Source organism: Pleurodeles waltl, chromosome 3_1 (assembly GCF_031143425.1).
Source record: "Pleurodeles waltl isolate 20211129_DDA chromosome 3_1, aPleWal1.hap1.20221129, whole genome shotgun sequence".
In the NCBI taxonomy this organism is placed as follows: Eukaryota; Metazoa; Chordata; class Amphibia; order Caudata; family Salamandridae; genus Pleurodeles; species Pleurodeles waltl.
Genome location: NC_090440.1, coordinates 1,278,250,364 through 1,278,262,445, shown reverse-complemented (window position 1 = coordinate 1,278,262,445; position 12,082 = coordinate 1,278,250,364). Strand labels below are relative to the sequence as shown.

General features: G+C 44.9%; 1 protein-coding gene across 1 annotated transcript in view; it reads left to right on the top strand.

Annotated features, from left to right (window-relative positions):
- The first annotated feature begins 339 nt into the window (after positions 1-339).
- LOC138285088 (fibrinogen-like protein 1-like protein) overlaps positions 340-12,082 on the top strand; it is a 29,345-nt gene continuing 17,602 nt past the window's right edge. The window contains exons 1-2 of the mRNA XM_069224610.1: positions 340-362; positions 448-637. Of these exons, the coding sequence (XP_069080711.1) occupies positions 457-637 (181 nt within the window). The 5' untranslated portion in view covers positions 340-362; positions 448-456. The remainder of the gene's footprint in view (positions 363-447; positions 638-12,082) is intronic.

Below are 12,082 nucleotides of genomic sequence, written 5' to 3'. Positions count from 1 at the left end.
TCCTGGTCTTTTCTACCCTCGCATTTCCCGCATCCTCTTGCAGTGCAAGACAGATGTCAGTGTTTGACTTTGATTACCTCCACGTTCCATCTTAAAAGGCCTCACCTATAAAACATTTATTTGCTTACTGTACTCCTGAAAAAATCTTTAATGCCTCGTAAAACCGATTGCGGGGTTAAAGAATACCAGGACAATAAACTGAGTATATTTAACACCTGCCAGAAGGTTTGTTTCCAGTGCACGTAAATTCACACACCTGTTAATGTGTGACCAGAAGAAAAACGTCACCTGGTGTCGTTTTTCGGTATATAAGTAAATCGGCGGTAAACACTCCATCTTCTCTTTCCGGCGGCAGCCCACATGTGAGATGACAGTTTACAGAGATTGTATCATGTCCCACTGACTCTATTCAAAGCTCTAATGGCGCTCTTGTCCACTCTCTTCCAGATCCCCAAAATGCCATCCTCTTTGCAGGGGTGGTTGGCGGGCAGCATCCTTCTCCTCTGCGTTGCCGTCTCGGTGTCGGAAAAGACACAGGTCATCATCCCTCCTTACCTTGCAGATGTAGAAAACATACGTATGGTATCCGACCCGAAAGACATCCTCAATGCTGGGCAGCTGAAAGCGAGGATATCAGGTACGAGGAACCTTCCCATGTGTGCGCATGTGTTTCCACCCTACCCTAAGCACTCAACAATGTCTCTTTAAAGTATATTTGTAAAGTTCTTGATTAACTCTGTTTTTCTATAATGACTGGCCCTCGGAAAAAAGTAACTTAGGGTCAACATAGTAAGAGAAATTACATTCCTAATAATGTCAAATTCTTTGAATATACTGTGGTTGTGAATGATTACTAGGTAGAGAAAGTGTGACTGAAAAACAGGTCTGCGATGAGCCTGTGTAATAAAAACAGTGTCCACATCCATCGACTGACTAAACTTGTCTGTCCATCAGTCTGTTGATTTATCTTTTCATCGACCCAGCCATTCTTCATACATACACCCTACAACCCACACTCGTCCATTAATCTATCCACCTATCTGTACATCGATCCTTTCGCTCGAGACTACATTCATACATTCATTCATTCCTCTGTGCAATCATTGCCCACCTCTGATCAAACCCATCGTACCCACCCATCCATCCATCAGTATGCCCAAACATGCATCCACTTCCTTACTCAAAAAACCCTCGATTCACTTCTTCACCCACACTCATTAAAATATCAATCTCTGATATAAACAAAATACACGACTGCTTTGAGCACGCTCACCTACCAATTCTACAAAAGTACAAGTGAGTCGCAGCGTTCATGCATTTCCAAAACAATGTATAGTTTGGACAAAGCTGCAAGGCCACAGGCATCACAAGTTCGCTTTTCTTTAAAGTACGAGAGCTGCTCGAACAGCAAAGCATGCTAAGTGAAAAACACATTCACAGCCAAAAAGAAACCCTCTGCTGCAGTGGAAACGTCCCATATCAGGGCTGGGAGCGCTTCCTTGTCTAGACAGCCGTTTGCTCGTTTTCGGTCTAGTCTAGAATCAACTAAAGCTCATCTATTATAATCATAATAGAACACACATATATAGCTAGGTACAGACACAAGGCATTTTGGTTGAGCCCTCTTCATTCATTGGTCTGTCAAGTGCCATTCATATTTTGCTTCCACTCACCAAAGCGTACACTACGAGCAATCGGTTAGCCCACATCATAAATTGGTTGTCTTGCACGGAATGGTGGCAACGTGTCATCATGTGCACAGCCACCTGATAAGAGTGCACTATATTTTGTGCCAGGGCTCGTGTGAGTAGATTTCTTGGCCCATCTTTTACGTTTACTTTTTTGCCATTTCTTTTGCATATTGCATAGGTTTAAAAAAGATTAAATAAAAAAAAAGTGCATGCTTGTCAACAATTACCCTATTGGTTTTGCCAATGTTTGTTTTCAATTGCGTTAAGTTCCCTTTGTGCCGGAAGTCCAGGGATGGGCCTTCTTTCAGTGAAGAATGAGAGAGACTACTGATGATGATGAGCTGCAGATAATATGTTCCCTGCTACCCACGGGTGAAAGCAGGGAGCCAATTTCCCTGCAGTATAATCAGAATAATGCCCGATTAAAGCTGTTTAACATCTCAGTGAAGAGAAATTAGGAGTTGGCAAAGTGTGAAAAAACAGTTCTTAAGTGAACTCAATTAAAGTTATGCTTCTTCGAGATGTGTGGAAATGTCTGACTCCATCCAACAACATTGACTGCAGGGCAGTGGCAGCTGCTAGCAGGGACAAGTGGTGGGGCAGAGCACAGGACAATAATAAATAAATAAAAAAAAGAAAATTACCTGCTGCCTCGCCGCCTTGGTGCTCTTCAGCTCCCAGTGCACAGGCTCCCAGACTCCCCTGTGCCAATCCAGATGCTGCTCTCATGGTGGTATCAGGCAGCATCAGAGAAGCTCAAGGATTGGACGGACTGGACAGGTTTTAAGCTCCAACAGGGACCCGGAGCCTGTGCCTGCTGTTCTCCCTGCAACAGCCTGGACAAATCTAAGTGCGCATGCCGGTTTAGCTGTCCTAAGACAGCTGGCTAAACGGACATGCGCACTTGCAGCACCCTGTGCCCACCACTCCTCCTGCTGCTGACAGAGGATGGCCCGCCCTCAAGACTCAGCTCTGGCTCCATCATGTAAAATAAAACGATAATAAAGCAGTTTTATTAATTGCTTTATTATCATTTTATTTCACATGTTTTGATCTGCTGCCTCCAGGAGTGGGGTGATGCTCCTCCCCCATAACAGATGAGCCACTGCTGCCTCAGGGTCGGACTGGGATAGAAAATAGGCTCGAGCAAAAAAAAAAAAAAGAGAAAATGGGCCTTCCTCCTTAGTGAATTAGATACCTAAAAAGTGACCCATGTTTGTAAATCGGGGCAGTTTTCTACTTGTAAAGACATGCCTTATAATTGTTTTGAGGGGTATGGGAGACTGCATGCACTTGTGTTTGCTGCAGGTAAATATCAGGGACATCAACAAAAATAAAACCTGGTAAACCAGACTATAAAACAGACCTACAAATATACAAAAAACAGCCCCGTTACTAACTTATCTAACCAGCCCTTCAGGTACTGCCTGATTGCCCTTTCGGTCAATACTGCACTGATGGGCGTAATAAAACTAAAAATCAAAGTTTGACAGTGGGAAAACAGGAAATGAACATATGACTAAAAATCTCTGAACGGGAAATTACACTTAAATATTACTTGCAAGCATCATTTTATATAATAAGTATTTCTCTAGAGCTGGACAGTACACACTTGCGGATAGTAGCGAATTTCTCAAATTTCCTCTTCTGTTGTTTCAGTGGGCCAACAGAGGAAATCATAATATATAGTGAGGTTTCCTGAATCTCTGCCTTCCTAACAATGTAATTCCAGATGTAAAAGATGACTCGTGGCTAATATGCGAGTTAAAAAAAAAAATCGAAAACCCACATTTTGATACATTTTATTGGACTAACCAATAATTCATGGTAAACCAGTATGATGCACAAGTTCCTCAATTCCTAAGACGTTTGTCAGCGTAAGAAGGCTTTGTGACTTTGAATGTTTATACTTTGCAATTTTATCATCCACACAGTGGACAGATTACACAATCTAGGATCTCATTGTGAATGGCCACTTAATTCTGAAGGAGCCAATGACCGGTATTGCGAGCTCTAGTGGAATTACTGGTCTCTCAGGAAAATAGAGTGTCCAGTCCATTTAACATAATCTCCACATTTTGGTTCTTCCAGTAGTATCTAATTTCTCTAGAGACCCTCATAGTCGCATTCATAACTGGCTGGTAATACCCACCAGAAGTTAGCCGCACCCATTTATCTGTAATTCCAAGGGGAGATCACCGGCCTCAAAAGCAGGGTCCTCAGAATGCAGGACTTTAGTTACACAAGCTAATGCTTGTGTCAGAAAGCGCGTTTCCTTATGTCAATCAAATACATCCTTGGACATGCAGAATACAATTCAAAACACAGCATATTGTCCACAGTGCCTTGAATTTTCAATAAATATCTGGTCAATATCTATGAATTTTCTTGGTTTACAGCCTATTAAATACGAATGGAGTGAGGATGAGCCCCCCTTCCTAAAAAGCATTGGCATAGCAAATCGGTCTCGCTGATGGCTTTGCCAATATGTTTTAGTTATGCTGTATATTAATGTTGTTGCTATTTAGTATGGGTAAAAGCTACTGGTGTAAAGGGGCACTGATTGAAGTATTGAAAAGTGAATTACAGTGTAGTGTTATGGAGTGGTGTGGAGTAGAGTATTGTTGAGTTGAGAGGATTGGTGTTATGTAGTGTTGTGTTGTGTAATGTAGGGAGTATATTGTTGCATAGTGGAAGGGCGTACAGTTGATCGGAGTATATTGTTAGAGTGGATTATAGTTTAAACAGCAGATCCACTGTGCCAGTCATGAGAGAATATCTCCTAGAGCCATTCACTAATGGTTGACACAACTGAATTGTGGTGATCATGGCACCATGGAGGGCCCGCCAGAGAAGTGTCAATCTACGCAAGGTGACGACTTGGGCGGCTAGAAGGCAGACAGTGAAGGTCAGCTAAAATGACAAAATCAGCCATGTCCCTGGAGTGTCAAAAGGAAAGCAAACTAGTTTTGAGGATCTATTTAGTGACATGCTCTTTGGTAGGTCTCCTGCTCGGGCTCTTCTGAGTCACAGCATGCCCTACAACACCAGCGTCTCCACTTCTGAGAGGACAGGCAGAGGTAAAATAACAAAACTCACCATCTGATGTGAGTAGTGGGATAAGCCCATGACACCTTAGCCAAGGAGAAGGTGTAACTTGGGCCATGGACGATATATGGCAGTGAATGACAATCAAAATCATTCTATTTTCAGATTCTACAGTGCATTTGAAAGATTGACTGACAGCTAGATGAAACAAACAGGGCTGTGTGCCCCTCCTCAGACCCCAGATCATATTTCACTTTAGTTTTTGTCCCAACAATTCAATTAAAGCTTTAAAATGAAAAAAAGAGCCAAGCAACGGAGGGAGTAGGGTGGGTGCAAGCAGTATGGGGCATAACAACAAGCTGTAAAAGGTGGGAAGGTGCTCTCCCGGCGATAAGTCAAGGTGCTACAACTGGTGCTGAATTGCAACAAAAGGCCTTTTAACCTAGGGAAAGGAAGCGCCAAACATCAAAATACCATTTTGCCCTGTCAGCCAAAAGTCCTTGTACTAGAGCCAGTGCCTGAATTGGAAGAGAAACAACTGTGTGAGCATCTGGAATCCTACAAGTGCTAGCGTGCATGCAGCGTGTAGTCCTGCCGCAGTGGCCCAGTCATATCTTTGTTATCATGTTCCCCAACATTCAATGGCAACATATATTTGTCGAGTTATAATGTTCCCCTTCAGAAAGCCGGCTGCGTCAGGCAGGGGCTGTTGAACATACATGACTGTAAACGCGAATCAAAGTCATTCTCTTGTCAGCTTCTACTGTGCATCAAAAACATTGACCAACAGCAGGTCCCCTGCACGGGCTCTTCTGTATCACGGCTTGCCCTCCAGCACTGGCCTTTCCAATTCTGAGAGGACAGACAGAGGTAAGATTACAAAACTCATCAGCCGATGCGAGTAGCTGGAAAAGCCCATGTGACCTTAGCCAATGACAAGGTACAACAAGGGCCATGGATGATACATGGCAGTAAAAGACAATCAAAATCATTCTCTTCTTAGACTCTACTGTGCATTGGAAACATTGATTGACAGCTAAATTAAACAATGTAAAAAAGCAAAATAGCACTTTGTTTCTTACAAAATTTAACAGAGTTTAATGGGGTGGCCTTCTGAAATGTACTTTAATTTACTTCGTTCTGCTGTACTGGGTGTGCCCTTGCTATCATGGCTTGAGGATGCTGTCCACAGACACCCAGAGTCCTGCACATGCGGGAACTCAGAGCAGCTTGAATCGGATGGAAAGGAGGAGTGGCCACAAATAGCAGCCTGAAATGATCAAAGGACCCGAGACAAAGGGGTCTGTAGGCCCAAAAAGGATTCAGAGGTCAGTCGGGCCAAGACTGGGCGGGAGAGGCAGAGGCCCAGGCAAGTGAGCGGTGGGGGTGGGTGGGGGAGGGTTGGGTCGGAGTCGCTGAGATCTCCATCCACCAACGAGGAGCAAGCAGGGGGCTCCACGTGTGAAGGTAATGCTAGCAGTGCCTGCTCTGCCACTCCAAGCTGTCCAAGCGTGTTGTTTACAAACACAGTAGCATGATGTCTCCTTACCTGCCCCACACAGCACAGACATGATGCTGGCTTCAACACAACTCAGTTCCCACTGAAGCGGCTGTGGTTCTGGCGGCTGAGCCTTCCCACAATGCAGCCCAGAGCTCCACAGACAGCAGGAGGGCAGGCTATTCTAATACTTACTGCATTGCGGGGCACAATCAGAAACACCACTGCCCTGATCCTTCACCGCAGGACAAGATGGCGGTTGCAAGTTGAACAATGAGGAGGGGTGCAAGACTAATGATGCTGCCTTTTAGATGGCAGTAAAGCACTTTTCAAAACCTTCAGACCTACATAACAAAATAAAGGGAAGCCACACAGTTTTTCGGATGGAATGAGGGCACACTAGAGGCTGGATGCTTTAACCCCTTCGCTGCCAGGCCTTTTCCCCCTCAGGTGCCAAGCCTTTTTTTGGCTATTTGGGGCAGTTCACACTTAGGCCCTCATACCTTTTTGTCCACATAAGCTAGCCAAGCCAAATTTGCATCCTTTTTTTCCAACATCCTAGGGATTCTAGAGGTACCCAGACTTTGTGGGTTCCCCAGAAGGAGACCAAGAAATTAGCCAAAATACAGTGAAAATTTCATTTTTTTTAAAAAAATGGGGAAAAGGGGCTGCAGAAGAAGGCTTGTGGGTTTTTCCCTGAAAAGGGCATTAACAAAGGGTTTGCGGTGCTAGGATCACCAGCTTCCCAGTTTTCAGGAACAGGCAGACTTGAATCAGAAAACCCAATTTTTCAACACAATTTTGGCATTTTACTGGGACATACCCCATTTTTACGATTTTTTGTGCTTTCAGCCTCCTTCCAGTCAGTGACAGAAATGGGCATGAAACCAATGCTGGATCCCAGAAACCGCAACATTTCTGGAAAGTAGACAAAATTCTGAATTCAGCAAGGGGTAATTTGTGTAGATCCTACAAGGGTTTCCTACAGAAAATAACAACTGAAAAAGAAAAATATTGAAATTGAGGTAAAAAAACATAACTTTTTCTCTACGTTTACTCTGTAACTTTTTCCTGCAATGTCAGATTTTCGAAAGCAATATACCGTTACATCTGCTGGACTCTTCTGGTTGGGGGGATATATAGGGCTTGTAGGTTCATCAAGAACTCTAGGTACCCAGAGCCAATAAATGACCTGCACCCTGCAATGGGTTTTCATTCTGTACCGGGTATACAGCAATTCATTTGCTGAAATATAAAGAGTAAAAAATAGCTATCAAGAAAACCTTTGTATTTCCAAAATGGGCACAAGATAAGGTTTTGAGAAGCAGTGGTTATTTGCACATCTCTGAATTCCGGGGTGCCCATACTAGCATGTGAATTACAGGGCATTTCTCAAATAGACGTCTTTTTTACACACTGTCTTACATTTGGAAGGGGAAAATGTAGAGAAAGACAAGGGGCAATAACAGTTGGTTTGCTGTTCTATGTTCCCCCAAGTCTCACGATAAAAATGGTACCTCACTTGTGTGGGTAGGCCTAGCGCCGGCGACAGGATATGCCCCAAAACACAACGTGGACACATCACAGAAAACAGAGCTGTTTTTTGCAAAGTGCATACCTGTAGATTTTGGCCTCTAGCTCAGCCGGCACCTAGGGAAACCTACCAAACCTGTGCATTTTTGAAAACTAGAGACCTAGGAGAATCCAAGATGGGGTGACTTGTGGGGCTCTGACCAGGTTCTGTTACCCAGAATCCTTTGCAAACCTCAAAATTTGGCTAAAAAAAACAAATTTTCCTCACATTTCGGTGACAGAAAGTTCTGGAATCTGAGAGGAGCCACAAATTTCCTTCCACCTAGCGTTCCCCCAAGTCTTCAGATAAAAATGATACCTCACTTGTGTGGGTAGGCCTACCGCCCGCGACAGGAAATGGCCCAAAACACAACGTGGACACATCACATTTTTTCATAGAAAACAGTGCCTACCTGTGGATTTTGGCCTCTAGCTCAGCCAGACCCAGGGAGGGCAGAAATGGTCTAAAATAAATTTGTCCCCCACCCCCAACCTCCCCGCCCCCCGGGGAGCGACCCTTGCCTACAAGGTCGCTCCCCTTACGTGATGGCGCAGAAAAAAGCTCCCTGGTGCCTAGTGGTTTCTGCCCCCCTTGAGGGCAGATTGACCTTCAATCGGCCAATCTGCCCCCAAGGGGGGCAGAAATGGTCTAAATACAATTTGCCCCTCAGGGGTGCGACCCTTGCCTAATGGGTCGCTCCCAATCTCTAAAAAAACAAACAAAAAAAAAAAAAAACCACAAAAAAACTATTTGCCCTGGCGCCTAGAGGTTTCTGCCCCCCCCCGGGGGCAGATCGGCCTAATACCAATAGGCTGATCTGCACCCAGGGGGGACAGAAATGGCCTAAAATAAATTTGACCCCCCACCCTCCCCCGGGGAGCGACCCTTTCCTACAAGGTCGCTCCCCTTGCGTGACGGCGCAAAAAAAAAGATCCCTGGTGCCTAGTTGTTTCTGCCCCCCTTGGGGGCAGATTGACCTACAAGGGGGGCAGAAATGGTCTAAATACAATTTGCCCCCCAGGGGAGCGACCCTTGCCTAATGGGTCGCTCCCCATCTCTAAAAAAACAAACAAACAAAAAAAAAAACACAAAAAACTATTTGCCCTGGCGCCTAGAGGTTTCTGCCCCCCCTGGGGGCAGATCGGCCTAATACCAATAGGCCGATCTGCAGAAATGGCCTAAAATAAATTTTGCTCCCCCCCGGGGAGCGACCCTTGCCTACAAGGTCGCTCCCCTTGCATGACAGCGCAAAAAAAAATCCCTGGTGCCTAGTGGTTTCTGCCCCCCTTGGGGGCAGATTGACCTTAAATCGGCAGATCTGCCCCCAAAGCGGGCAGAAATGGCCTAAATACAATTTGCCCTTTCAGGGGAGCGACCCTTGCCTAAGGGGATGCTCCCTATCTGTAAAACACAACAACAACAAAAATCCCTGGTGCCTAGTGGTTTCTGCCCCCCCATGGGGGCAAAAATAAATTTGCCCCCCAGGGGAACGACCCTTGCCTAAGGGGTCGCTCCCCTTACGTGAAAAACAAACAAACAAAAAAAACTCCCTGGTGTCTAGTGGTTTCTTATTGGCCTCATAAAAATAGGCCAATCTGCCCCCAAGGGGGGCAGAAATGGCCTAAATATAATTTGCCCCCTATGGGAGCGACCCTTGCCTAAGGGGTCGCTCCCCACACCTAAAACAGAAAAGAAAAAAAAAATCCCTGGTGTCTAGAGGTTTCTGCCCTCTCTGGGGGCAGATTGGCCTAATAATAGGCCGATCTGCCCCCAGTGGGGGCAGAAAAGGCCTTAAAAAAAAATTCCCCCCTGGGAGCGACCCTTGTCCAAGGGGTCGCTCCCTTTTTGTCACTTTCCAACAAAAAAAAACATCCCTGGTGTCTATTCGGGTTTCAAAAGCCGGATTGCAAGCAATCCGGCTTTTGAAACCCTGGGAGAGACTTCAAAGGGAAGGAGATACATTTCCTTCCCTTTGAAGCCTCTCCTTGCCTCCCCCACGTGATCGAAAGAGAAATGCGGAGCATTTCTCTTTCGATCGCGCTGGAAGCTCTGCTTCCAGCGCGATGGGGGAGGTTGTGTGATTGTCAGTGCGCACTCGCACGCTGACGTCACAGGGTAGGTGGGGGTGGGAGGTCGGGGGTTGAAGGGGAAGGGATTCCCCTTTCAGCCCTGACCTGGGGGGCAGCCCTCGGGGGAGCGCTAGCGCTTCTCCCGAGGGCAGCATGCAGGACGTAATCCATTTTCCCCCATGTCTTCTCCCGTATCTTGTGTAATGGGGAGTTTCTTCTCTATCTTTTCTTTTTGAGAGTGTATGATTTTGTTTCTTAAAGTAGCACTACTAATTTAAGATATAATTCCAATGCCAATTTTACATAAAGGATTGTATTAGTAATAGATGATACAAAATAATTGTTGCTTGTTATAGCTCTGTACATGACAACATAAATACTAATGCAATACACAACGTATCATGTTGTATTTTCTGTTCCGATTATTTTCTTTCTCAAAACTCAATATTTTTTTCAGAATTAAAAAATATGCCTTTTGAGAAGCATGTACCTGGGTCAATCATTGTTTACTGGGCAGTGGCTGATGGCGGATTCTACCTTCCTCCACCCATGCCTTAAGGCCTCAGGTAGAAGAGCGCACTAATCGTGCAACCGAGCCGTACTCAAGGTGGCAACAGTAGATTTGCAAATCAGCTTCACTTACACACAGTAATCACTCTCGGTAAAGTAAGTGCCCAGTAAGAGCTATTAAGGTTGCAAAGAAAAGGGCTTCATTCATAGCAGGTAAAAAATAAACACAGAAGACGAAAGTCACAGCACATTGTGGAACTAGGACTGAAAGTTTTATGAGCACTATGTAAATGCTGCTGCATTGTAAATACCAGCGAAGGTTATCTACAGTCTTTCTCTTCTGGGTGGATATTTCAAGTCTTCAGCAATTTCCGTAATTCTTGAATCTCAGTTTTATACTAGAGTAGCTGTTACAAATGTATCAAGTGGGCTCTGCACTGACAATTCTTTATCCCATTGTCTCAATGGTCCAGTGTTCATGGGAGATCAGGTCAGTGTGCCTGAGCTCAGGTGGCTAAAACCAACACTACCACAAATCCACAGGCACAGCAGATGATGTCAGGGTTGGTCGCTGCCGGCTGACAGCATCTCTATTGGCTCCAGGGCAGGCTGAGTTCTGTAAGTATCCTCCATGTACAGCCAGTCAGCTTGACTTTGCTCTTAGGTCTAGGAAACGCCACTCTAGTGCATTATAAATGTAATCTTCCCAGTGGGACACAGCAGCAGGGCTCCCGCAGTGACTCAGAAACAGTTAAGCTCTGAGGAAGCAACAATACGGGGTGTCCTTGTCAGACTTCTTTCTGTTGTGTGCTGCACAGCTTGATTTTAGTGCAGCAGAATAAAGGGAACTGGCTTTGGAAGGCCCGATTGGTATCAATTTTAAGAGGACATTGGTAGGTTCGTAACAGGTAACTTTAACCAGTCAACCAAAGGAACCTCTATCTGTGATATTCTAAGCTGTACCAAGGGGGAGGCCACCAAACAGTCCAACTAACGTGTATTCCACACAATACCAACACTAAGCCCTGAGGCTTAGTGATGCAAATTTATCAAGGGACCCTGCGAGTAGGAAAGGGTGTTTTTTGTTTCTGTCCACGAGAATCAGCAGCAAATAGCAGGTTCATCTTCCTGTTCCAGGACTTGCTTCTGCGGATACAGAAACAAATCAAGGAGGTTTCTTGAAAAGGACCATGAACTGTAATGAAAGTGCATCACGCAGAGTCCATGACAGGCAGGGCAACCAGGGCCAGTACCATTCTGAATGGCTGCACAACAGCCAATCAGAATTGTCTAACCACAGAGACCTGTTATGAATGGTTGAAGGTTGACTACCAGAAATATTGACAGAGCCTGCGCTTCAGGCTGTAAAAAAATACATCATGAGTGTGATCTCTGAGATAGTCCAGCAGACATCAATCTGGCTGATACCTTATATTCACAGAGGACAAGCAAAAGATTAATACAAAGTTAACAATGTATACAACCTAAATGGACAGGACCTTTATAAACTTGTGTTGTGACATATAACCAGCTTAGTTTACTTTAATGAAAACGGATCTTTATGCTACTTTTGCGTCAGTTTAATGAATGTACATTTAATAGAGTTGGATGTTTTGGGGCCTTCATTTAATTATACCATTTTGTTTGCTTGGTCTTGTTGATTACATAAGTGCACACTAGCCCCTCAGTAATC